Raw genomic sequence first — 26578 nt, 5'->3', positions numbered from 1 at the left:
TTTAAAATTTAATAACTCGGCGCCTATGGGTTGTAGAGTGAAAAACCAATGTTGCTTGGAATCACCGTAAAATTCTGCGTGCGTTAGCCACCATTACCATCCCCTCCCGCCCCCGCCGCCTCCAAATGCCCCAAAAATCCACGTGATTTTTAAAATTTTCTTCTGATTTTTTCTTAATTCACTTATGAACCGGAGGAGATTTTCACTACCCGACACTTTATTTCGCGCCGAGAGGCGTCGATCGGCTGGGTTTGGCGCTGAAATTCACGGTTTTTTTACCAGAGAAGATAGGGATTTATGGTCGAAAAAAGTTGCACTGGCGCTGCATTAAATGTTACGTGTAAAATTTAAAATTGAATAACAGATTTTTGGCAAAAAGTAAAAATTTCTCCTATGCACGCAACAATAAATTACTTTAAAAAAATATTTTCTAATCATTCATAGCGGAAACTATGAATATGAATGCCAAAGCCATCTAGCGTGCAGTTTGGCAACTCTTTGAACAAGCAAATAGTGGCCTTGGCAATATTTCTCTCTATCTGTCGCTTTCATCCGCCGTGTTAGTGTGTGAACCGTGAACCTCTTAATCACTTCCTTATCATTTCTTCTTGGCTCGCGTTCTTGGGTTCATTGTGCTCCGCGTGCTTTCCCTTTTAACTCCAGTAAGTAAGTTGTGTGCCTTGTTAGGAGCCTCTAGCCGTAAAACACGCAGTTAAATAAATTATTGCTAGACTGCTGCGCCCTTTAATTTTTCTTGCCAAATATAGCTTAGTTATTAAAATTCAAACTGTTATTTTTTTAATTTAGGCATTATATTTCGTCTTAAACACACTACAGCCGCTTTTTAGGGTCATAATTTCTACTACTATCAGTTCCCGCAGTTGCGCTAAACGAATTCAAAGGCGAGCAATGTTCTGATTGGCTCATTTCCCAGCAAGCCCCTCCTGCTGTTGGGAGAACAGACAGGAGAAGAAATCTTTTATGCTATTCTTCAGTGCTTGACGTGATACCTGATTGCATATGTTATTGTTTTTCCCGGTTTTTCCATTAAGTTATTGTTATTTTTAATTTTAAAATGGTCAAAATGATATTAATTGTAAACAAATCCAAGAATGCTACAATTTCTCTGAAACTCCTTTGCTTAAGCCCTTTGCCACTCCCAGTCTCTCACCTACAAGATTTGTTTTTGTTTTGTTACTAATAATTACGCTCTGGACAAATCAGGACAAATTCAAGCCCTCTGTGTAGGTCGCTCGACCTGAGACGGTGTCCGACGGCTGTTGGCGCTTTCAAAGCGTCCCACACATGGACAAGAGGCGGCACTATACTCCTTTTCCGGACGGGATTAGGACGAAAGATGGAATTCAACCGATTTAACTTGTACATAAGTCATTATCTAGACATGCAATTTTTAATTCAGATTTTCGGTTTCGCAGGTTGAATGTTCGATGGACTTCTTCGTTCGACAACTGAATTTCTTGTCCACCAGACAAGGAGGGGTCTGATCCTGGACACAAAATGCAGCCAAAGGAATTTCGTGGCTCTGATGTGTCCGCGCAGTGGCTTCAAGGGAACGGCCAGACATCCCCAATCCGTCCCATAACGCACGAGAAAATGGATCCTTTAGGCAAGCGTCCAGCGAAAATGTGAGCTCTAGTAAAACCCCGCACCAATATGTGCTTTTTTATTACTCGTCGCAAAAAAATATCAAATTTGGCGATAATTTTTCACTCCGTCGCTTACATTTGAGTCTTTTGGGCCATTTCGCCGCACGCGTCTGGTGGTTTCGTTTTTTCTCACCATAGTATCAAAATGTACACCTACATGTTAAGAAACAGTTTGTCGAAATTAATTACATTTAAATTTTTGTGTTGGCGCTGCATTTGCTCGGAGCTCGCTCATTCGTTCTCGTGGCTCGTCTGATCAGGCAGCCAGACGGCGGCGATCGCATGAGCAGCGAATAGCATTATTTTTCGCGTGCAACCCTCGCTCACTCACGCAACAGTGACCTTTGTTCAGCCCGCACACGAAACCACCACAGGCCTAGAGATAGAGACAATTAATAGCTATAAAGGTTTGCTCTTTGATTTTTTATAAATATATATATTGCCATAACTAAACATGTATGTTATTAACATTGAATAATTGAGATTTAATAATTATGCATAAAGTTCCATTGATTTTTATTTGGCATTAGTAGAAAATTAAAGAAAAATTCAGTGCACATATGTTTTAGTTGAACTAGAAATTATTTCATATGTTGTGCAACTGAAAGGTTTACCACCCAGCAGGCCGGCCAGCTCTCATAACTATTTAAAAAAGTCTCACTCAGTCTAATAAAAGCTTTCTCCCACCTCCCATCAGTCGGTAGAAACACACGATCAACAGCATTCAGTGCAAATTTTTAACTGTCCGAAGAGCACAGAGTAAGCGACTCATTAATTACTGACAGCTGCAAATATGCACTATTTTAGAGAGCCTAAAAATATATGGAAACTGGCCAAAATCGCGTTGCACTAATAATTGTAAATAAGACTTTTCCTCTAAATGAGCTTCCACTCCATGAAGTCTTATTTTTTTGTCACTGCGTATATAAAGCCTACCTACACGAAAGTCCAACCATGCAACTTTCAACACGGTCTTGGCTGTGGCTGCACTGATCAGTGATTACGCTAGCTGAGTAAGAGTGTTTGTGTACGCGCCATCATTATTCGGCCGTTCGAGGCTTCCCTGCAACTTAAAAGGAAGAGTTTTGTTAAAGGTAAAATTAATTTCAGTTTGGAAGTCGAGACGATCGACTGGGCGTTCAGTTTGTTGCATTTAGGCATCAAATATTCAGTTTTAAAACCCCGTAAATCTCGGTCTGTTACAAGTTTTTAATTTCCTCATTAGTCTAAAAATTAAAAGCGCAGTCGTTTATCTTTTGGGATAGATTTATCTCGAATATTTTGAGGAATTGGACTTAAGAACGAAGGAAATCGTGATTTTTCTCCCCACGATCCTCTTTTAAAATTGTTTATTCTAATCTAAGTCACTGTAGCTCATAAAGAGAATAAAAATTGCTGCGAAAGTCTTTCTCGGGTCGCTCGGAAAAGTCCACTTGTATCGAATTTTATGGACTTTTTCCCCTGCAAAAGTCTAATCCCTGTTCCCCCCGTTGCAAAATAAGTTGAAAGAAGCCTGTCAAATATCAAATTCGAAAATTTTAAAAATAAAGCAACCATTTACATTTAATGATGGTGAATTACGAACACTATAAAACATTCGCACGCCTTTAATTGTAATTTTTATAATTTTAAGTCAGATAAAGATATCTATTGTTGGCATTCATTTCACCGGTCGTTGTCATTGCCAATATTGTCGCAATTTAATTTGTTTACATTATGAGGACGGTGACAAATATTATCAAAATTTATCATGCTGTGTATTAATAACAAACTTAAAAAATGTTTGACAGATCTGAATGAAGGGGCCAAAGATGATGGACGTGGCATCAGTGATATTCCTCCTGCTCCTGACTATTTACCCAGTCTGGGCTACATTCCAGTTCGAAAATCTTCAAATAAGCAGCTGGAAGCTCGAGATGGGCGCTAATGGTAATTCAAAATTATTCATTTAAAAATCAAAGACTTATGTTTTCTTCAAATCCTCTTCACTGGAGAGAATAAATTTAAAACACGGTCGTTCCTTAACTGTATCATTAACAGACATAATTTTGCAGCCGAAGAAACAATAATCCAAATTTGCCGACACAACGCCTCTCGGAATGCAAATATTTGCTATAACAAGGAAGAATTGCACTTGAAATGCGGCTGCAGCGTCAATTCTTTCACCGAGAACAACGTCGACTTGGACTGTCTGAATGCTCCTGGTATGTACTTTTAATTTTAAAACTGTCCCATTCACGAAATCCGTACCGTTTTAGCTGACTGCCCTGATCTGAGGCTCACCTTCCAGCTAGGCAAGGGGAACGTCACTGAAATTGCCTACAACTCCGGCCACACCGCGAAAATTTCTTGGTTCCTGGTGCCATTCGTCGCAATTTTGTTCCTCATGTAAATATTGTGATACATGGACTGGAATAATGCATAAAATTGGCCATTTTCTATTTTTTCTATTTATTTCGAGCGAGCACTGTTCTACTTAATTAGCTTTAGCGTCTTCCACGCCCTGAAATGTATTTTTCCAATCACTCACTGCCACGTGACACTCCAAATGGTCTCACATCCACCGCCCCCCAAGCTTTCGCTGGCTCGGACCAGCAGACGGTTTCCTGATCTCTTCTTCCAGTTGCCAGACAGTCAGAAATTGACGTTTTATTTTTAAAGTCACGTTCGCGCTAACTTCAACTTCAGCACCTATACCTTTTCTATTAATGGCCAGTTTCGTGATTCAAATTCCATTCCTCTCATCCTCTCAAGTGATTGTAGATATTTTTTTAGAAATAAATCAATACTTCTTATTATTGTAGCCAAGTAAAAAGTCTGATTTTAGTTGTTTTTCCACATTCTTCACGATAAAGTAATTGCAAAATTTCATACAAAATCTAAGGCTCGTCAGGTCGTTAGTGCACTTCACTTCATGTTCATTTTGGAACCGATCTAATTCTTTATTTCTCAATGCAAGTCGTTTCTCCCGTGCCTTGCCGGCAATTCGCATAAAGCATCGCACTACCATGAATGCTGACGCCATCCAGCGTGTGGTTTTGCAACTTTTTGAACAAGCATGAGTATCCTGAGTATCATCTAATATTATTGCCATTTTGTTCCCGCGGTTGCGCTAAAACGCATTTAAATTGTAGCAATGTCGCGATTGGCTCATTACCCAGCTTGCCACTCGTGCTTTTGGGAGAACAGAGAGGAGAAGAAATCCTTTATGCTCTAGTCTTTAGTGCTTGACGTGATACCTGATTATTTTTTTTATTTTTATCAATACCATAAATTTATGTATATATTGAAAGGGCATAATTCATAAAAATTATAATACAATCAAAGTACGTAACATTAACTGTGGAACTCCTTTGCCTCAGCCCTTTGCCACTCCCACCTTCAAGGTTTGTTTTGTTTATAATTTCGCTCTGGACGAATTCAAGCCCTGTTGAGGCCGCAATGAGTCAGTGTCCGACGGCTTTTGGCGCTATCAACGCGTTCCACGTGGACAAGAAGAGGCACCATACTCCTTTTCCGGACAGGAATCGGTCAAAAAATAGGATTTAACTCGTTAGTTTTTATATTCGTGTACATTTGTATCAATTGTCTAAAATTTAATTTTTAATGCAGAAGATGTTGGATGGACTTTTCTTCGTCCGAAAACTAAATTTCCGGTCCACGAGACGAGGAGGCTAAACCTGGATACAAAATGCAGCAAAAGGAATTAATTTCGCGACTACTCAGTCATGGCTCTGACTCTGAAGTGTCCGGCGGCTTCGAGTGAGCAGCCAAATATCCACAATCCGTGCCATAACGTACAAGAAAAAGGTCCTTTAAGCGTCCAGCGTGAATGTGAGGCATCCGTGGGGACACTTATTTTACTTTTTAACTTTAATTTGCTGATTTCAGATCCTCCTGTGGTTATTTTGTGGCTGCACCGGCTTTTTTCCGCGCTTATTGACCTAAATTTCGACTTGGAGGGCCTTGAAATGCAGAAACTGCACAAAAAGCACAAGATATTGAACATTTTCTATTAAAAGTCACTAAGCTCGTCGAAAAACCTGCCAAAACAATAATTTTGGAGGTGGAACATTACTAATGCCCGTAAAATCGGTATGAAATAAATGTGAGCCAAGTTTTAACTTTATTATTTATTATCTGCTCTTCAATTTTACAATAAATTAAATTGTTGAATACAAATGAATATCATTTCTTGTTGCAAATTTGCAGGGAGAATTTGGGCTGGCAGCCAGTCTTCAAGCACCGCGAGGCCCAGAGGCACTTGGAGGCTGTCCAGTGTCCGGCTGAGGGCTGCGTGCACAATTTTATGAGCCAGGCAGTGCTAGAAAAATGGGAAAACCCCCCAAATTCTGATGCAACGAGCCACTGATGGTGCACACGCCCTTGGAACAATATAAAATTGAGCAAGAACTCAATTAATTCAGAAAAGGAGAGCCATTCATGATGAGGGTCGCCCTGAAAGATACAAAAGGCTGATTTATTACTGCGACCTGCGACGATTTGAGTTTTTCCATTGCTCTGGTACATTCGACTGCCACCATAGACAAAACAACCTGAGATCAAAATTTAATGTCATAAATATGAAAATTATAGCGATAAAGAGAAAAAAGAAAATAAATTGACTGAAAATTGGAATTTAATATAATAATTATTTTCCTGTCATTTTGTTTATATATTTTATTGCTGTCCAAACAAGAGGTGGTGCATTTTGTTTTGCACCTATTTATAAATAATGATCGAAATTTCTGAAAGCAATAATATCAGAGTATAATATAACAAAATTAGCCTAAAATCGTGTTCAGACTTTGGAGTGTATGGATTATTTTGGAAATGGACATGAATATGGACAGGAATGGCCAAATTTTCAAGAACCTGATGAATCATGTTGGCGAATGGATAGCCTCGTCCACCGTTTGACACCTGCAGAGATGGAGAAAAGGACGCAAAAGAGGTTTTTGGCAAAGGATTTTCATCCTCTTGGCTGGTTACAGAAACATTGCAGTAAAATTCTTTAGTGTGAGGAAAGGAGTATAATAACCATTGTTGAAACTTAAGTTATATTTTGCTTTAAATAAGTCAAAATTGTAATTTACATTTAAAAGTCCCAAAAATTATTATTGTTGATGTAGGAAAGTCATTTTTAGACCTTCAAACCGTATAAGTATCTAAACAATTAATGAGTCCTTTACAAACTCCCACCGAAAATGAAGTAAAAGGCCAATCACGATTATCTACCGTCTAAGAATTTCATGTTTTCTTGATTTTTTTGACCTATTTTGCTGCTCTAAACAAGATTTTAGATCATTTTGCTTATCATTTAAATGAAAAACTCCGAAAATCTAACAAATTAAGAAATAAAATACTCCAAATAACCGGTTATTTCTCCTCTTTAACCGGCCTGTCGCCACGCCCCCTTAATATTTTGTAAACAAAGGAGCATGCTGCAGCATCTGTGATCTTTAGCACCTTTTCCATCCACCAGGTGAGTTCAAATTCGAATTTTCAGGGGTTTTGAGTCGAAGAAATGAAAGATTTGGGTTAATTTTCACTATAGCGTGTGTCTATTGAGAAATATTTACGATTTCGACGATACAAAATTAAAACAAACAATCGATGAGAGACTTAGCGAGCGCAAATGTACATGTTTGTGCGGGTCAAAGTGCAAAATTAATGCGTGTGTTCGGGGGGCGGGGGTGTAAAACGAGAGAGATGGAATAAATAGAGTCAAACAGATCGGTTCCGGGGGTGAGTGTGAGTGAGTGAGTGTATAAAAATAAAGGTCGCAGCCTGAAAACGATCGCTTTGCATTACAACAAATAATAATAATTATGTTAGATGAATCTTTGGTCTCCACACGAACAAACATATCTCGTTATGTTACAGTATTATTTTTTACCCTTCGACAAAGTTTGAGAAAAGAATTCGCACTATCAAATTATACAAACTCGGAGGCAAAACATCCCCAGCCGCGGTGAGTTGCCTTCGAAAAAACAAAATCGGGTGTGTTGTTAATCAATTAAATGTAAATGCAAAATAAATTATTATGACTAGAATAGAAGAGTCGGTGGGGCGGGCGTCGCTCGATTACTTCTTGCCGAGGAAGTCGACCATCTTGCGCAACTCCTCCGTTTCGTCGACCAGAAGTAACGACTGAACACATCCCCAAAAGTAGTCAGTGCTGAAGCATTCGGATCTGCAATGAGAAAAACTCAATCAGTACACGAGCACGCATCATTTCGTCAATAATAAACTCGAAGCGCGCCAAAATGCAAAATCTCCACGCGGCTAGCTTTGTACTACGCAAAACACTACACTACGAAAACTACACACACTACAGAAAAATATGAAGGGCCGAAGTCGAGACAGAGACGGGCGTAAAAAAGGGAAAAAATTTGTATCGGTCCTTTAAAGGTGCCCGCCATCTTGAATTTTGGGAAATATAATTATTGGTCCTTTAAAGTTGGCCGACATCTTGGATTTCAAGAAAAATAAGGAAAAACAAGATGGCTGCTGTGATAAATGTGCCACCATTTTTAATTTCCCGCCTTAAACATGGGAAATTCCCCCATTTTAAAAATTCAAAATGGCGCCTGAAAGGAGTTAGTGGTGTTAGGACCGTCCATTGTCCAGTCTCGACCAAAAATCGGCTTGAAATAAAAGTAAAAAGGTGTTGTGAGTAGGTTAGAAAACTAAAAATAGGTTAGGAGAGGCATGCGGAGGGGAGGAGGGTGGGGGGCAGGTACCTATGAGTGACCAACGAGCTACAGGGGCGCCCCGTGCAGCTGTTTGATCCACGACTGAATTTCTTCCAACTCATCCTGCAGCATCAGCGAGTCGATGCACCCTTTGAAATAGTTGGTCGTGAAGCATTCCTTTCTGCGAAAACACAGACACAAACGAACAACACAATTAACAATTATTAACACGCAACAATTAATTCTGACGAGATAATTCGGTCGGGGGACACGAAAACACGAAACATAAATTCGGGCTTGGTCTTTTTCGATGAGATCGTCATTGCTCATTGCAGGAGCGTGAATGAAACATGAATTTAAAATAATTTGACGGTTGCCGCCATTTTGAATTTTCTTAAAGTCCAAAATGGCGGCATTTTTCTTTAAGAAACCGACATTTTCCATTTTTATCGGTGTAGAATTCCTCTTAAACACCCTATTAAATGATTTTCAACGAAAAAATGGCGGATTGCTGTACGGCTCCTTTAAGATTTCGTGCATAATTTTTTTCCACAGGCTGAGCAAGAATGAAAGAAAGGCTTTTATTAATTGCGGCGTGTGTCCGTGGCGTTGCATTCCTCGGAGCGAGTGTTGCAAAGTTTCCATAAAAGCGAGACAAGTGTGTATTTATTTTCCTGCTCGTTCGTTGTAATTTCAGCCGGCTAACGAGGTCGCACGCACGCCACGAGACTCCTTATCTCGCGAGCTGCGAGCTGCTACTGCTGCTGCACTCGTTCAGCTCTCGTTTCACGATTTTTTTCTCTCTTTGTCCATTAATGACAGCTAAATCGCTTGTTTCCGCGTTCGAACACACCGCAAACAATGCTGCTCGGACTGCAGCTTCCGCGAAATCAGCTTTTTTGGCATTTTGTGAGTAAATATTGATAAAGAATGGGGCTTCTAGGCCAGGAATTTAATTTAATTAGAGAAATTAAAATACTTTAAAGGATAACCTACCCTTAAAAATAAAAATTTTAAAAAATTCTTTAATAAAGTCGCGATAGGCCGCCATTTTTGGATTGTTAAAAAATTATTATTATTATTGTTTAACAAAAATAATTTAAAAATTTAAAAATATATTTTAAATTCTAATTTTGGAGCCTTAAAATTATTTTTAATTGCCGTGAAAACCCGAAAAAAATGCAAAATTTCATTGTTGTGACTCACTAGAAAAATTCTAACGCGCTGAATCGGTTTCTCCTGATTGAAAATCAGTTGTTTTGGCACGGAGCGGGAGAGCGACGACAAAATATGCGGGTTGAGAGTGCCAATAACGATCGAATTCGCGACACGCGAGTCAATGAATTAGGCCGCGTCACCGCAACAATAAATTCCAGCACACACATCGCACACAAACCGCACCGTGCCCTCACGTGGCGAAAACCAACCTCGCCTCACGCATAATTCTCCGATTTCCCGTTGAAAAGGACATACAAATCCGCCATTTTGAATATTTTGTGAATCTTTTTTTTGTCAAAAGATAAAAATTTGGAAAATTGTTGAGATTGTCCAACAGTTTCAAAATGGCGGAAAATCATCCCCTGTCAATCTTACACAAAAAAAAAATTTCCCAAACAAATAGAACAAAAAACAAAGATGGCGGCGGGTGTTCACCTGCAGAGCGAGTGGAGCTGCGGCTCGCGGAAGAGGTTGTAGCAGTCCTCGCAGATGCGGTCGAGGCGCGCGAATATGCTCTTGTCGTAGACGCCCTTGCACTGGATGTCGAAGAAGTGGGTCCGCTTGCTCAGGGTGTGGTTGAGCACCAGGGGCCGCGTCGCCGCGGGGCCCGAGCCGAACGGGATGCCGCCGCGCGTCGGCCCCGCCAGCGCCGTGCTCGCCACCACCACCACGATCGCCACGCACGCCGCCATGCTCGTTCGCGCCATTGTCTGAAACAAAAAAACAAAAAACAATCGGTTTAAGGTTAAAATTTGAATTTCCCGCCAAAACGAATTTGAGGTCAAAATGGCGGATGTTGGGATTTTTGCCAGACTGATTGTAATGGACATGATCTAAAGATATGAAATTAGGCAACAATGGCCGTCAACAATGCCAACATGGCGGACATTGTCATCCGCCATCTTGAATATTTTTGTAGATTGTTTTTGGCTTATATTACCAAGATATTTATGTTTATATTGTCCCTCAACAATCAAAACTTATTTTTCAACAATGGTCAACAATGACCACAACAATGAAAAATTTTTTAAAGCAGGAATTTTCTTCCTGAACATTGTAGAAACCATAAATATACTTTTCAATGCTTAAATTTTCACTTTTGACTAAAACATGGCAACAATGCTTTAATGGCGGACTGTGGTATCCGCCATTTTGAATAAAAAAATATTTTTAAGCAAATTTAACCTGATTTTCAAGTTGAAATGCCTTTATTTAGTTAGAGGAGGTTAGAGAAAAGTATTTTTTTTTTATTTGAGAACTGCGAGTATTTTTTTTTTTAAGAAAAAATATAATATTGAAGAAGAAGACTTTGCGCATCTCTAGAGCCTATTTTTAAGAAATTAAATCGATATCCTGATTTTACAAAAAAAAAATATTAAAAAACAGATCGGCTTTAAGTGGAGACCCACTTTTTTCTACCCCTTTTGTGTTGCATTTCGCGGTCGATCGGGTGATTGACGCGCGAAAGTAATCGACGGTTCATCAGCATAATGGTCAAACAAAATATTAACGCAGCTGCTTTTGTCGCCTTGCCAGCCAGCAGCGTTTTCGCGACAATGCGTGTATCGATTGTGGCGAATCTTTTATTCGCACGCTCACATGTGATTATCGAGAATGGCGCACGTGTTTTCCCGCTCGCTCGTGGCTAGAGGCGCAAATCAAATTGGAAATTGATTGTCAATCCGCAATTAGTTCGAGAATGAGACATTTTCTAGAAATAATAATTAATTCTTGTCAAGGGAAAATTACTGGCTTCTGCAGGATAATTCTAAATATTCCGGTCGATGCCTTTTGATCGAGCTTGGGAGCCAGTTGTAACATAAAGAACGGCGGTTGGAATGAAACTCGAGAGAGATGAGCCGACTGATGAGGGCCCCTCCGTCATCAGCCGAGCAATTCTGCAATTGGCGACACGCGTTGCATAACGCTGCTCATTTGCCGCCGAGATCTGTCCAGTCGCAAGCCCCAAAAGTCAGAATTTCAGATTTTTGGAGCGAAATTTAATAGAAAAACCGACGCACTTAATTTTCAGGCTTTTAAACTGATTTTTTAGAGGTTTTCTGACATTTTTCACACTTTTTTCACTGCCCTGGGCGCCTCGATTCGATAATGGATCACGTGAGGAGGGACGGGTGGCCGTCGGGCCCCTCGCTCCTTGTCAGCCAATTCGCCTGAATGAATAATTCTCGCGGAACGCACATCAATCGGTCAAGCTGCCGCGTGAGTCGCATTTTCCAGCATCCAGCCTCCGGAGAAAAAAACCGACGTTTCGGAAATCACGCGCACAACCCGGAAAATCCGTTAAAACAATTTAATTGGATGACACCTCCCCTCCACCTTAAGAAGAGCCAATTAGGACCACGCCCCCCACCTAGATCTTACGTTAGGAGTGGGGGGAAAGCCAATTGCAATTGTAATAATCATTTTTTTTATTTAAATCGCTGCCAGGTGCAGCTGCGGGCTCTTTGAGACAGTTAACAATTAAGAAATCTGAGTTTGACACTTTCTTTCTCTGCCTGGATTCTTTGTGTTCGAATGGGATAATGAGATTGATTGGATAATCTCGGAATCGGCTCATGGTTTATTTTTATCCGCGGGCAGCTGTGCACACCGGTGCGCTTGCACAACAAAATAAGCGAGCGACGTGTGTGCGTGCATGTATGTTCTTTGTCTTCATGCTCTCGGCCGAGAGCAAAAGTGTTTGCAGTTTGCATTCCCGTCGAAAATCGGAAATGAAGTAAACAACAATGATTGCGTTACTCCTGCCGCGCATTGTTTGCGCATTTTCTGCACTTGCGGAAGCGCCAGAGGACGAATGAGACGAATTTAAATATTTTACGCCCCAAGGGTTGCATTTGCTTACAACCAGTTTTTCTCTCTCAAAATAAAAAACTTGCGAGAAACTGGTAAAAATTAAAAATGCGGGTTTTTCGCAATCCTGTTGGTCCCGGATTATCTGTAGGAAAAAAAATAATCTGCGGTACAGGAAGTGCCGCGCGATTCGGAAGCTGACCGCTCAGATTACGACCGGCCGAGGTCAAAATTATTCCCGGGCAATTAGCAAAAATTGAGTCGGCGCTCGGCCTTGTCCTTCTCCTTGACGCCTCATGAGATGGAATTAAAATATATAAAACAAGGGAACGCGATTAGGATGCTGCGGAGCGGGAATGCCGAAATGCATCTCTATCATCTGTCACCGAGAGCGAGTGTCAGACAGCTTGGCGCTGCGTCGAAGCGAACACCGCGCCGCGCGCGTTAAGTGACTAACGAGCGTCTCGAAATAAAAGTTTAAACGGTTTCCAACCTTAATTCCGTGCGTCGTCATTTTTCATTTGAAATACCACCGACGAGCCGCTTGAGAAACAATCGGCGCGCATTCAGCTCGGCATTTGGAGCAGAAAAGCAGGCAGACGCGCGTGCGGAAACTGTCCGAAAAGCGGCACTCTCTCGCCACCAAGGACGGACAATCGCTCAATTACCTGCTTTCTAATAATTCTTTCGTACTGCCCCGCGCGTAATTATTCTCATTTATTTGCGCTCGCAGCGAGAATTGTGAAACTTCTTTTCTTGTTTACCGCGCGACTCGGACGGTTTTTTTAATTTAATTTAATTTTGCTGCTGCTTCCACGTGTCTGTTGCGATTCTAGGAACGAGATTGAATTTGTTTTCGAGGCTGCGTGCACGCTTGCGTGTCCTCTCGCGTGGGAAACGTGCGAATAATGATCCGTGCGTTGATGGGTGTCGCAAATGTACATTGGGGACCGCGGCTTCTCCGCCTTTCAATGACCCATATCCTCCCGCGACGGCCTTTGTTGCCGAGCCCGAAATCCCTAACCTCCGAGCACGGTTCGGAAGATTTAATTTGTAAAATTCGATCAATTGGCCCCGGGGGAGGTTGGGGAGCAGTTTCAAGGGGGCGGAGGCCTCAAAGTCGCGATTCGCCGGTGGCTCCATCTGGAGGGCGTCTGGACCTTTCATTTGGCATGTAATTTAAGAAATTTGGGGCTGTAGATTTTGAGAAAATCGTAGAAATACAGTTTCGGGCCTAGGTGGCAGCACTTCACGGACTCTTTAAAGGTTAAAATCGCAATTCACGCTAAAATTAAAATTTTAAATTCCTAAAATGGGTTTTAATGGATTTTAAACCATTGGAGGGATTTAAATGTCTGCCTACATGCCACCTTCAACCCTAAATCATCCCTTAATTGATAAAAAATCGAATTCCTCCCATTTTTAACCGTCTAATTAACAAATATTCGGCTGAAAACTGATAATTAAGCCCAGGGGCAGCACCAAACAACCCCTACAAAGGTTTTAAACCCAAATTAATCCAATTTCAACCTGTGAAACGGTCCGAAATTAAAACGTCGCGTCTGAAATCGGATTGGAAAGGCAAGGTCGGCCGAAAATTGAATAATTGGTCTGAATTGGCGCATCCGGGCGTTCGGGGCGGCAGTGCGGCGGCTCGGCACTCACCAGGGTGTCTGTGCGGATCATGGCGATTGCTGAAAAGGCTGGAGGTTGGTTGGTTGCTTGCTTGCTTGCGAGACTGTCTGCGTCTCACTCTCGAGTCTCAGGTACGGGCTGCTGCAACACACTGACTGCCGCCGCCACTCGCACTTGCCTTTAATGCCGCGCCGAGGGAGTGGGGTGGGGACGCCGGCAGGCCAGGCAGCTCCAGCGCGAACCGCGAACCGATCCGCCGACTCGCATCTCTTCTACATCCATACAATCCAAGTTGTCGCCTTTCTTTCAGGGATGAACCCATCCAGACGCGTTGAGGTAGGGACTCGTTTCAATTTTAATTAAATCGATCGAATTTTGATAAAACCCAGGCCGTCTGGCTGTCAGAATGCGAGCAACTGGAAACTTGATCCAGATTGTTCTTTTTTTTCGTGCACAAGGCCGTCAGTCAGTCGATGAGTGGTCCGGCGAAACGCGATATTCGCGTCTCATCTTCGGAGATTAATTGGCTGCTTCCTCCTTCCCTTCTCCGGAAAGTCGCGCTTTTTCGCTTTTATGTATACAAAACAAACACCTGCTAAACGGAACACGCGCCACCGGGAGTGTTTGTTTTCTTTTAATATGCCGACCGACCGACCGCTGAAGCAGCTCATAAAAGAGTTGACTCCAGGCCAAAACACACACACACGCGAGGTAAACACTTGATTCTGCTTAGAACGGCGTAAAGGTTTTATCCTTTCCGCTTGTCTAATATTTTTATAAGAAATTTGCGTTTCATTATTTGGAAATTTCGTGACGTGAGTCTTGCACGCAAACATTTTTGCCAGACAAAGCAATGGAATTTTATCGCGAATTTAAGCATCTCATCTTGCTGGCGGGCGAAAGAAACTAATAATTAACTTTCGTGACGTAAACTCGCCATTGTTCGAGACGAAATAATCATTTTGGTGCATCATCCGACGCAAATAGCCATTTATTTAAATTTAGAAAACTACTTGAAGTGGTTTTTAGTTCCTGTAATCAGTTATGATCGTTTTCAGGGTGAAATTTCCCCTAAAAAAAATCGGTAAATTAAATTTTCAACAAAATTTCTGATTTTAACTATCAGGGTTTGTGTTAAAGTAAAAAACCAAGGGATGGGTAACTCAGGGTAACCATCCTTTACTCATTTCAAGTAATAATTTTGCAACTCGTTCCGGGGTTTTTCATTTTATTCTTTAAAAACAATTATTTTGATCTTCTTAAAATCAATTTTTATGTTTTACTTCAGAATTGAAGATCTCAGGTCGTTTTCAGGGTGAAATATCCCCTCATAGCACGGGTATATTTAATTTTCAGACATTTTTAACCCAAAATTCTGATTTTACTCATGAAATTTCAATTGTAACTGTCAGGGTTTGTGACCTTTTTCAGGTTGATAGAAAAAAATCAGTTTGTCTAGAGTTTTCTTTTCAAAAAGGTAAAAGAACATGAAAATTGAAATAAGATGTTGATTGAAAATCTCGAGGGAGGGTGAGATCAGGGTAACTTACCCTTTTTCAGGTCAATTCTTAATTTTGAAATTTATATTTCCGTTCTTAAATCATTTTAGAAGAACGTAAAATTAAAATAAGAAAAATAATCCGCTATAATTTTTACAAACAAACTTCCCCGATTTAATTAAAAAATTACAATTTCCCTCTCTCACTCAGGAAGCCGCAGTTTCGTGTTTCCCCGGAGCGAAAATTAAAAGCGAGTGAAAACCAGTTGAAAGCAAACTGCAACATGGGAATTCCAATTCCACAGGCGGCGGGGCGTAGGCGTGTGAAAGTAATTATCGTGCATTATTAAATTTGCTGTTTGCCCTGTTGCGTCGGTGGTTTGGAGGTGTGCTAAATGCCGCTCTCAGGTTCAGGTGTGATGTATGTAGTCATGACGTCACGACAATGACATCACCGAAAAGTGAGTGAGAAAAAGAGATCCAATCACTCGAGCAGAGTGAGAGCGTGTTATTTTTAGTCTGATGCGCCGGCAGGAAAATCGTGCATCGAGATACAGCATTATATGTATGATGCAGGACGCTGCAGAGGAAAAAGCAGCAATTTAAATTTATCAGCGAGCAGTCGATCACGTTCGGTACTTTTAGCCACATGTTTGAGCGCGAAAATAAAAGATAAGAGGGCTGTTAAACGCGCTCTTGTTTAAAAATAGAATTATTTCGCTGCCGAATTTCCTCAAAGGTTTAGTTAAAATAGCAACGGGAGGTCGTTTTTGAAATAGGGGGAAAAAAATCTTGAAAAGGGGGCGTGGCAGGTGCCGATAACCGCGGTAAATTTGAAAAAAAGGGTTAAATAGCAATTAAATCATTATTGCACGATCAATAAATTAAAAAATTCATATTATTTAATTAAAAATCTAACCCGCAAACCGCTCGAAAGAAATAAATATGAAAAATTACGTGCAGGTGAGACAAGCGCGTCTCTCGTATTATTTTTAACCCGAGAGCTGCTGACTTTGAAAAAGTTTTACTCTGTGGCGAGAACAAAAATATCGCATTTCTGGCGCCTAAGTGTTGGAATTACATGAATGACAGCGTCGCGTTTAAACAAAGGAGAAGGAAAGAGGATATTAAAAACATTGAATCACTGATAATAAATTTTCCTTCTATGAAATTGCTTCCTCGTCGGGTTGGCGCCACAAAATGACAAATATTTAAACAGTGAGAAGGCAAAAATAGCAAAGGGCGGGTCCTGAATTGAATCATAAAGAGTTAAGATGTGAGTCACACGCGGCGTGAATATATTTCGTAACGGGAAAGCGAAGATTTATCGATCCAATCTGGACTGGATAATTGGGAAAGGCGGCGCGCAACAAAGGAGAGAAGAAAAACACACCTGTTGCACTGGGAATGCGTCGTGCGGTTGCATTACTTGCGACCGACCAGCGGAGAGACAGCTCAATGCATTCCTTTCTGCGCCGACACCGCGGGATAATTGCGTCTTCTGTCTTATTCTGCCCCGATTAAGAAATTTATACGGAATTTTCCTCCGATTGCTCAGGAATAATCGGAAATGGGAAACACGGGGAAATAATAATTAATTTAATTAAAAGTGATGATTTATTTTGACCCTGAAAAATCGAATTTTATGAATTGAAAAGATTGAAGACACGAATCCGTTACACAAATTAATCCCTCGGAAGAAACTGGTTTAGGTTTTTTTTGTTCCATTTTTGTGGTTCATTGTTCCATCAAGGCCGCGGCGGTTATATTTCGCCTCTCAGCGCCGCATTTTATTTATTTGGAAGAGCTATATAGTCGTTAAAGTGGCCGAGCGAAATTCAATTATTTGGTTCAATCGCGATAATTGCGTGTTTCGGCGCATGAGAAAAGCGATAAATTGGTGCGGCCAATAAAACAATTAAACGCAGGCCCGCAGATCAGCTTGCAGTCCGTCTGGCGCCGCTGCTTTCCCTCCGACCGCACTCAAAATTGATTAAAATTTGTGCAAAATTACAAAAATACAATTTTATGAAATAAAATCGTTAAAATTTTTTAAAAAAATGGGGAAAAACAGCCCAGAAAATATTAAAATGAATCTATTTGTATTTTAAATTTAACTATTAAATTTTTAAGTTGAAAAAACGCGATTTGTGACATTTCAAACTTTTGTTTTCGGGGCCCAGGTGGGGTCCTATGGGCCCGACGGGGCTGATCCGAGTACCAATCGATGCTCCTTGGCAAAACACGTTCGCCCATGTTTCGTTTTCCAAAATCGGACCATTTTTCGATTTTTAACGAATTTTTTTCCGTCATTTTTTTTTTTAAAAATTCGAAATTTTCATAAAACTGTTTTATTTCTACCCTAGAAAATAAAAAAAATAAAAATATTTGTATTTTAAATTTAATTATTAAATTTTAAAGTCCACAAAACGCGATTTGTGACATTTCAAACTTTTGTTTTCGGGGCCCGACGGTGCTGATCCGAGTACAAATCGATGCTCCTTGGTAAGGAGCATCCGCCCATGTTTCGTTTTTCAAAATCGGACCATTTTTCGAATTTTCACGAATTTTTTTCGTCAATTTTTCTAAAAAAAAGTTGAAATTTTCAAAACATTGTTTTATTTCTACCCTAGAAAATATAAAATCATTATATTTATAATTTTAATTTATTTTTTATAATTTTAATCAATTTTAAAATTAATTTTTGACGTTTATGAGGCAACTGTCAGGTTTGATTGGCGGTGACGGCTCTAGAGACAAGAGACGAATGCAGATTAGGGCGTTCACCTTCGACTCGAGCAAGGTGAGCAGCGCAAGGTCGCCAATTAAAAACTGCGCGAGGAAGTAAAACGGCAATTCAGAAAAATTCTAGAAATATCTTGAAAATTTCAGTTTTCCAAGTTACGAAGGGAAAAGGAAATGTTGAGAACTCACCGTTGTTGCTGTCTGGAGAGCGGTGGCGGCTGGAGTGTGTCTTGGCGTTCCTCCCCGGCGCCTTTTATGCGGGGTGCGTGCCCTCTGATCAAGGGTTGCGCGAATTAGCCGCCTATTCATCCACTTACATGATCAGCGTGGCGCAAACAAATTGGACCGCACGCCGCAAGACGCATTCATTATTCCCGCCAGCACCAGAAGCAGCACCAAAAGAAAATAAATAATAATAAAAAAAACCCACCCAATTGCGGCTGATCCTCTCTCTCTCTCTCTCTCCTCCGCTCATTCACTTTACAGCACAAATAATGCACTATTTCGGGAAATATGAGATTTATTTATACAAAAATTATGTTATTTCTTTTATTTTTTGTCTTTTCATGGAATAAATTAATTAAATAATAAAACGAATGAATAATTCTTTAATATTTTAAATTATTTTTTAAATTTTTACCTCACTTTTATGATATTGGATCCAATTAAATACTAATATTTCTGAATTTTAGCCAGTTTTTAACAATTTTTTTATATTAATCGGCCATTTTTGGATTATTTTCCCCTTTTAAACCAAATAATTAATGAAAATGTCAGTTAAATTGTCAAAATCATCAACTTTACCGCGAATAATGTCCCCTGCCACGCCCATTTTTAAAGTTTTCCTGAAACTGAACTCCTTGACACGCCCCTTTTAAGTATTTTGTGGACCAAAGACATGACCACGCCCCTTTTAAGTAGTTTCTTTTAACTAAACTTGCTACCACGCCCCTTTTTTAGTCATTTCTGTTAACGTAACTGGCTACCTCGCCCCTTTTAACTAATTTCTTTTACATGAACTCGCCGCCACGCCCCTTTTAAGTCATTTGTTTAAACTAAAATCGCTGCCACGCCCCCTTTAAGTCTTTTCTTATAACCGAACTGGCAGCCACGCCCCCTTTTAAGTAATTTATTTATACTAAACTGGCTTCCAAGCCTCCTTTAAGTCATTCCTCACAGCTGAACTGGCTGCCACGCCCCTTTTTTTAGTAATTTTTAACCTAAATACCGACCACGTCCCCTTTTTAATTCATTTATGTTAATGGCACTGGCTGCCACGCCCCTTTTAACTCATTTCTTTTACATGAAATCGCCGCCACGCCCCTTTTAAGTCATTTGTTTTAACTAAAATCGATGCCACGCCCTTTTTTTAGTAATTTTTAAACCTTATAAATACCGACCACGGCCCCTTTTTAATTCAACTTGTAACTGACAATGACCTCCTTGCCACGCCCCCTTTCAATAAAGCAGTCAAATGCGCATTAAAAAAAGGCATTGTAATTTAAATTAAACAAATCTTTCCTGCTGAAAGTGAAAAGTGGATTGCGGTTCAGCAAGGTTTTGCCGCCGCGCGCGGCGACTACAAAAGGGCAGAGAGGTGTATATATATTTTGTCCTTCGATTAGCATAACAACTTGTTTAAACGCGTGAGCAAAGTGGTCTCGCTCGCTCTCGGTCTGATGAAAAGCGCCGATCCATTTGCATCACACTCCTCGATCTCAACTGAAAATTACAAATAATTCTTTCTTCTTATTGCGGCTCGGATTATTGATACAGTTTTTTGCGGCTTCGCAGTAAAACAAACAATGAGGAGAGATAGAATCGTGTTCGTTCGGAGCCAAGCCGTCTGCGGCCGCTCTCGCACCTGTTGCTCGCTCGCTCGCGGCATCACCTGACTGACTCTCTTTTTGCCCGAATTCCGCGCCAAGCAGACTGATAAATTCACTATTAACTTGCTCCTTGTCTACCACGAATTCCCTCTCATTGTCAGACCAACGGATTTTTCTCTTTAAGGCGACGATCTTGGTGTAATTGTTAAAAATTTAATAATTTTATATTAAAATAACGCAGATTTTAGGGGCGTTGGTGGTGTGAAGGGGGGCGTGGTCGGCAAAAGAAATTAAAAGACGCAGAATTTCACGGCGAGTCTAATAAACTTTGGTTTTTTACTCTACGACCTATAGAAGCCGAGTTATGAATTTTTTAAGTCCAAAAAACGGAATTTGTGACATTTCAAACTTTTGTTATCAGGGCCCAGGTGGGGCCCGATGGGCCGGACGGCGCCGATTTTGTCCCGAATCGATGCCCCTAGGTGAGACGCGTCCGCCTGTGTTCCGTTTTTCAAAATCGGACCATTTTTCGAATTTTCATGAATTTTTTTTCTGCCAATTTTAAAAAAAGTCGAAATTTAAAAAAATGTTATTATTTTTCTTAAAATTCGGCCGTTTATCCGATCGTGGACCACGACCCCTCATCAGACAGGTTTTTGATTGAACTTTTACTTGAGAAACCTTAACGACCTTTTTCAGGGTACCCCGACCTGAGGTCCGCTCCCACGCTGGTTTTTAATTCTTTTTCGGTACTCCCGAGCACATTTAACAACGATTTTTCATCCTTCCCTGTCACCGACCTTCCTCAGGTTGTGCGGCCTGCGGTTTTCCCTTATGGTCAATTTTTTCGCTTACATATATTATGAAAACGATTCCCCGAGACTTTCACCCGTAGCTTTGGTCCATTCTGGATTCAACCGCCAGAGATAATGAGCTTGAAAAAAAGTCTGAAAATAGCCTGTTCAGTGCTGAATTATTATGAAAGTGCAGTTAAGCACGAATGAGGTCAGCCCAAGGTGATTGTTTCAAATTATCTGCCTCTCAGCGTCAGTCAATTTGCATGCGATCGTGAATCATACTCAATTTCCCTCGTTTCTTCCTCTGCTCTCGCGGCAGAATTCATTTCTCTCTGCGTGTATGCAACCTGAGCCGCGCACACTCCCGCCACGTTGCCTACACTGCAGGATTTTTATTCATTATTTAATAAGGTCGGAATTATTTCCCGGAAAACGATTCTAGTGCCGCTTTAAGAGCTCGGCGAATAATTTGCAGCTCGGAATTGGCACCCCCGCGCGGCCGGCGGCCCAATTTCCCCTTCATTCATTCATTCATGCCTCTAATACGAGCCTTTGTGCGTCTCTCGTTCCAGGAGATGACGACCCAGCATCACCCGAGGGTGCGGGGGACGCTGGCGGAGGCGGCAACCCAGCCGCCCCCGCGCCCGGAAGGCGTGCTGATCGAGCTGGAGGCGCCGCACCGGCCCTCCGGCTGCTCGGGGCTGCGCTGGGGGCGCCTCGCCGTCGCCCCGGGCCTCCTCCTGCCCACGGAGGCGGCCCAGGCCGCCCCCAAAGGCCGCCTCGCGCTCCTGGCCGCCCCGGGGCCGCGGGTTCGCCTCACCGACGAGCAGGGTGTGCTCGGCGGCCGCGTCGTGGCCGCCTGGCGCTGCCCCGCCGTGGCCGCGGCGGCCGCCCACCTCTCCGCCAGGGGCTGGGTCTTCTCAGGGTGCGACCTGGCGCTCTTCCTCGTCATCCTGGTCGAGGAAGGTCCCCCGCTCACCCTGATGCAGATTGAGAACATGCTGCGATTGGTCCTCGAGGGGGGCGTGGCACTTCCGAAGAGGGGAGAGCCCGTCCTGCTCGAGGCCACGCCCTTTTCGGCGGGAAACATGTTCCTCAACTCCTGGAGCTCCGGAATTGTGAGTTAAAATTCTTTTCTGGCTTGCCACCATCTTGAGTTTCTTAGATAAGCAAGATGGCGACCATCTTAACATGTGTTTTATTCAATACTAAAACAAAATGGCGTCTTTCTTCCGCCATAATTGAATAAAGTACTCCCGCCATATATAGAAAGCGATGGAAAATTCTTTGTTAAATACGTATAATCACGACAAATATAAAAATGATGCCTTTTATTCACCATTCTCTGCCCTTAAAATCGGAAAACGAGCTTCAAAGAGAATAAAAAGCGGATCCTTTTAAATTTAACGAGGCTAATTCCTTTCGATCCGGCACAGGTGAGCAGCGTGAGCGGCGTCGGTAACAGCCTGGTGCTGAGCGACGCCCACGCGGCTCCGGGCTCGGAAGGTGGCGCCCTGTACGCGGTGCGGAAAGGTGGCCGGCGGCCAGTGGCCGTCGTGGTGCAGACGGTGGTGCAGGTGAGGGGAGAAGCCGTCGCTCTGTGCCTCGCCGCGTCCCTCCCCTCCATCCTGACGTCGGCCCTACACCTGAAGACAACGCCCCCCTCCACTCCTGAAGGTACGTGTTCACCTCCCCTCCATTGTCTCAGCTTAAAATCATAAATAATGATTTTGTGTCTCGCTGTCTCCCTCCCCTCCGTCCTGACGTCGGCCCTCGCCCTCCCACCGATGCCCCCTCCACTCCTGAAGGTACTAATACACCTCCCCTCCACCGCCTCTACTCAAAATTACAATTTATCTTCGTTTTTAATGGTTTATATGGATTGTTTTTAATTAAAAATGTCTCAAGTTTCAACACAAAAGGACGAGAGAATAGAAAGAGAAATTATTAGGTGTGTTTATTTGTTGTGTTTGGGCGGCAGGAGATGAGAGGAGGACGCGTCTCTCTGGGGGCTGTCTCTCTGGATGTGGATGCGGGTGAGCCGCGCGCGAGAGAGTGACTTACGGCCGTTCCCTTTGCACCAAAACCCAGCCAACAAATCATGGAAATCTAGTTCTCTTCTCTTTCTCTCTCTCGTTTACGCTTTCGGCTTGCAACCCCCATCGCTCGCTTCCACCTGTTCTCAGCCACTTTCCCCCGACCTCTGACACAATTCCCTTATTCTCTCGACTCTAAAAATAACACAATTTTCCGAGATGAATCATCTCATTCCGCCGATTGAATTGTTTTCAGGTGAAAATTTTAACCGCGGTGTGGTTCTGCTGAGGGACGGCGACACCTGGGCGTCGGCCGTGACCATTGACGCTCAAAAGGGCGTTTTCCTCACCTGCTCTCACGTCTTGAAGGTGAGTTCCACAATTCGCCACCAGTTTTGGCTCAAAATATGAAGTAAAACAATTTTTAATCATTTTTCAGCGCGATATCGGGGACTCAGTTCAGCTGCAATGGGGCCCTGAACCTGTCAGGGCGAAAATCCTGTACAAAACTCCGCCATCTTCGGCCTTCGACGTCGCCGTGCTCAAGACGCAAGTGGCCGGTCCGAATTCTGCGCCTCAAATCTGCCCGACCCTGCCCAAAAAAGGTATTTTATTTATTTCGACGTTAATTTTAAAGAAATGGCCAAACGGGTGGGATGAAAGCGTCTTCCTTTCTGAGATGAAGGTCTCAAATTAGCCTCGTTTCGCTCGTCGCGGCGGGGTGTGCGTCTTTCTCTCTGTGGCCGTAAAACAGTCGTGCCCTTTAATCGACTCGAATGCGCCACAATCAACATTATACACAACGAAGCGCTTCTTCTTACAATTAGCCAATAAAAACATTTATTAAATTTGTCCTTGATTTAAATTGTTCTTTATTCGAAATAACATTTCCTGTGGCGATTTTCCGCCTAAAACCAATAAAAAAGTGCCAGAAGTACGCATTTTATCACTGATTGGCTTAACGTTGCAGAAAAATTCATGTTTCCTTCATTTCTAATTTTTAAATAAAAAGTTCAACCATTTTAAATCCATTTTAATCCTTCATATTTCAGGTGACGTGGTGGAAGTGGTTGGTTTCGGTCTGCTGCCGCCCCCGGAGGCAGCCGGAGAGGCGCCGTGCGCGGTGGCGTCGCGGGGGCTGGTGTCGCAGGCGCGGCCACACATGCTGCAGACGTGCTGCGCCGTGCAGAGCGGCCATAGCGGTGGCGGCGTGCTGCTCGGCGGACGGCTCGTCGGCCTCGTCGTCGGCCACACGCAGACGCCCAAGCAAGCCCGCCTGCCCGCCGAAAACTGGCCGCGCATCAACTTTGCGCTCCCTCTCGCTGCCATTGCCAAACCCCTGGCAGCTTTCCTCGACACTCAGGGTACTTTTATTAATTTTTTTACTGCTTTTAAATATATTCAATTTTACAGTGGCAAAAATATGAGTTCAGAAAATTAAAAAGGACTACCTGAGATTAACAGCATCCTGATCTACCGACTGACAATGAGCTATCCGGGAATTTAAAATGAATAAAATTAATGGAAGTTTGAAAAAAATCATAATTTATCGGTCAATTTCTGTGCTCTGAAGGAGAAGTTTGAAATTTTGTTCAAAAACTATTTAAAGACAGACCTTTTTAATAACTTAACACATCCTTTGACCTATCAGTTATTTAAGAATAGTTTAATTTTGGCAATTTTTTGCAATTCTGTCGTTTCAAAATCAAGCTAATGCAACAAAAATATTTGCAAAATTAAAAAATAGGGTTTTTTCATTTTAGAATTGACCTTTTGACTTTAAGCGTGAATTTAATTGGGTCTTTATGAGAGTTATCGAAATATTTTTATTAATTTTGTCCACTGGATGATAATAGAACCTTTAAAAATTATTAAAAATTACATAATAAGCCTGGATTTTTTACAGACTGAATAATTCCTAAAATTAATCGATGAATTTTGCAGATGTGTCCCACTTGGAGCAGCTGTCAAACTTCGCAGACGAGACCAAACGGCTGTGGCAGCTGGATCCTCTTCCAAAGAGCAAATTGTGAACGCGTTGTTATATAAAATTTATATTTTTGGTATCCATTTTGTTGATTGTTATTTCGTTAAATAAGAAATATTCTATATAAAAGCCTGGGTGTTTTATTAAAAAAATACGACACTCAAATGTTCTAATTTATTTTAGGATTTAAGAATCCTGTTTCTCTCAGGCCTGGATTGCTCTCTTAATTCTCTCAGACTGCTTGGCGTCTCGCGCACCTCTTTTGGCATCTCTCCATCTGGCTCAACAGTAAATCGTTGTCTCGTCGGAGACAAAAATAATCGATATATTCAGAGCAGCCTGCCTATTTAATGAGAAGAGGATCGTGTTAGACGGCTTGGCGCCTCTGGCTCGGCCGGGCTACTTGAATTTGTCTCCGTCGACTTAACTGATTTCACGCGTAAAGAATTTAAACCTAATTAATTATGCGCGTTAACGACTTTTCATCAAGCCGAGAATGGATGAATTAAGAGGTTGGCCTGGTCTAATTCGAAAGATTGATGAAATACCTTATGTCACTTTCTTTCTCTCCCTCTTGCGCCAGTTCCATTATTTACAAATAAATTTGCTTTTTCTAATTAAATCCGGAAAATGGACTCTAAAAAGTTGCCTAAAATCTTTTACCCGCCTTTAATGCCGTCTGCTATTGTTAGGAACTCGGAAATATGTTATAAAATAATTAAAATCGATCATATTATCGTAAATAAAATATTCATTGCTTTTAAAATCCTTGACACTGATTGGTCATTGGCTCCCGCGCTATTTCAAACACATCAATTATAGCTGTTGATAGGCAACGAAGAAAACTATTGTCATGCAGTTTTTTGTTCAGCCAATTATTTCAGGTGAAGGGATGAAAGCGTTGAGTTTATCTTTTTTACCCGACTATATATTTTCTTACCTGGAAACTGGAAAAGATGATAAAAGAAAAAAGGTATCATCTAGAGCAGCGGGGGCCAGATTCGTGCGACGCGCGGGCATGGCGTCCGGTGGAGTATGTCACGAAAAAACGGTCACGTGGAAATGCGAGTCAATATTGTGACGCGTATAATTTGCATTACTCTTAACTAATTGTGTCTTTTGGATCGTAAAACCAAACTCTTGACACTCGTACGGCAATCCAAAGAGAGCTTTTTGTTTCTCACGTTCAGACGCCATCTTGGATCTGCGCAGTGCGAACAAATTTTTTATCGCACATCTGGCCCCCGCTGGTCTAGAGAGACTCTGACCTAATCCTTCATATTGGAACAAAACATAATCAGGAATCGACTGGTAATATTTGCATCATCAAAAATAACATCTTGGGCTTCTTTTTACTGTTTTTATTACTTAAAATTTTAGAAAAAAAGTACAGATTTGTCAAAAGCTCAGCAAAACACAAACGTCTTCAATTGTTAGGGATGTGCAAAAATAGTCGATTTGGCAAAGAAATAAATCGATTATTACAGTCGGAAATTCAGAGGCAAATAATCGGTTTTTTTTTGCTCTTTTTATCCCTGTCCTCGGAGCGGAAGGGCTCGCACTGTGTTAGCACAAATGCTGAAACCCGGGTCCCAATAACACCGCGAACGGATAACATGGGCGCACCAGGCCGCACAGGGACGCAGCCCACTCAAGG

The 26578-nt window shown here is 41.8% G+C and overlaps 3 protein-coding genes and 1 long non-coding RNA gene across 7 annotated transcripts; 3 read left to right on the top strand and 1 right to left on the bottom strand.

Annotated features, from left to right (window-relative positions):
* The first annotated feature begins 1158 nt into the window (after positions 1–1158).
* LOC135943118 (uncharacterized) lies at positions 1159–4438 on the top strand. Its single transcript, XM_065489529.1, has 5 exons — positions 1159–1380; positions 1437–1646; positions 3458–3596; positions 3722–3871; positions 3926–4438. The coding sequence occupies exons 3-5, from the start codon at positions 3464–3466 to the stop codon at positions 4057–4059; spliced, it is 417 nt and encodes a 138-aa protein (XP_065345601.1). The 5' UTR covers positions 1159–1380; positions 1437–1646; positions 3458–3463; the 3' UTR covers positions 4060–4438.
* A 587-nt stretch (positions 4439–5025) lies between these two features.
* On the top strand, positions 5026–5843 carry LOC135943566 (uncharacterized). Its single transcript, XR_010575225.1, has 3 exons — positions 5026–5219; positions 5280–5501; positions 5559–5843. It is a non-coding gene; the product is annotated as an uncharacterized LOC135943566 (long non-coding RNA).
* A 1246-nt stretch (positions 5844–7089) lies between these two features.
* On the top strand, positions 7090–25050 carry LOC135942991 (peroxisomal leader peptide-processing protease-like). 2 transcript variants are annotated; one of them, XM_065489375.1, is made up of 7 exons: positions 7090–7152; positions 21471–22016; positions 22335–22575; positions 23191–23303; positions 23374–23539; positions 23987–24298; positions 24879–25050. In XM_065489375.1, exons 2-7 carry the CDS (start codon positions 21474–21476, stop codon positions 24965–24967), a joined length of 1464 nt encoding a protein of 487 aa, XP_065345447.1. In that variant the 5' UTR covers positions 7090–7152; positions 21471–21473; the 3' UTR covers positions 24968–25050. The 2 variants fall into 2 exon arrangements, with proteins under 2 accessions (XP_065345447.1, XP_065345446.1); XM_065489374.1 differs by lacking the exon at positions 7090–7152 and adding an exon at positions 14265–14365.
* ITP (ion transport peptide) lies at positions 7209–18596 on the bottom strand. Of its 3 annotated transcripts, none has more exons than XM_065489376.1 (4): positions 18462–18596; positions 10019–10293; positions 8414–8546; positions 7209–7863 (listed from the first exon to the last, which is right to left on the bottom strand). In XM_065489376.1, the coding sequence occupies exons 1-3, from the start codon at positions 18579–18581 to the stop codon at positions 8432–8434; spliced, it is 510 nt and encodes a 169-aa protein (XP_065345448.1). In that variant the 5' UTR covers positions 18582–18596; the 3' UTR covers positions 7209–7863; positions 8414–8431. The 3 variants fall into 3 exon arrangements, with proteins under 3 accessions (XP_065345448.1, XP_065345450.1, XP_065345449.1); XM_065489378.1 differs by lacking the exon at positions 18462–18596 and adding an exon at positions 14060–14217; XM_065489377.1 differs by lacking the exon at positions 8414–8546.
* Positions 25051–26578: the final 1528 nt, after the last annotated feature.

The sequence above is a fragment of the Cloeon dipterum genome, chromosome 4, assembly GCF_949628265.1.
Source record: "Cloeon dipterum chromosome 4, ieCloDipt1.1, whole genome shotgun sequence".
NCBI lineage: Eukaryota > Metazoa > Arthropoda > Insecta > Ephemeroptera > Baetidae > Cloeon > Cloeon dipterum.
This window is presented reverse-complemented; position numbering and strand designations above follow the sequence as displayed.

Bases quoted from the DNA above. Each gene is read 5' to 3' on its own strand.
- LOC135943118 (XM_065489529.1), top strand. From the start codon at position 3,464: ATGAAGGGGCCAAAGATGATGGACGTGGCATCAGTGATATTCCTCCTG. The intron at 3,597-3,721 runs GTAATTCAAAAT...ATAATTTTGCAG, and splicing joins GCTCGAGATGGGCGCTAATG to CCGAAGAAACAATAATCCAA. The intron at 3,872-3,925 runs GTATGTACTTTT...GTACCGTTTTAG, and splicing joins GGACTGTCTGAATGCTCCTG to CTGACTGCCCTGATCTGAGG.
- LOC135942991 (XM_065489374.1), top strand. From the start codon at position 14,342: ATGAACCCATCCAGACGCGTTGAG. The intron at 14,366-21,470 runs GTAGGGACTCGT...CTCTCGTTCCAG, and splicing joins ACCCATCCAGACGCGTTGAG to GAGATGACGACCCAGCATCA. The intron at 22,576-23,190 runs GTACGTGTTCAC...AATTGTTTTCAG, and splicing joins GCCCCCCTCCACTCCTGAAG to GTGAAAATTTTAACCGCGGT.
- ITP (XM_065489376.1), bottom strand. From the start codon at position 18,581: ATGAATAGGCGGCTAATTCGCGCAACCCTTGATCAGAGGGCACGCACC. The intron at 10,294-18,461 runs GTGAGTTCTCAA...TTTTTGTTTCAG, and splicing joins CTCTCCAGACAGCAACAACG to ACAATGGCGCGAACGAGCAT. The intron at 8,547-10,018 runs GTGAACACCCGC...GTGTTTTCGCAG, and splicing joins CAGCTCCACTCGCTCTGCAG to AAAGGAATGCTTCACGACCA.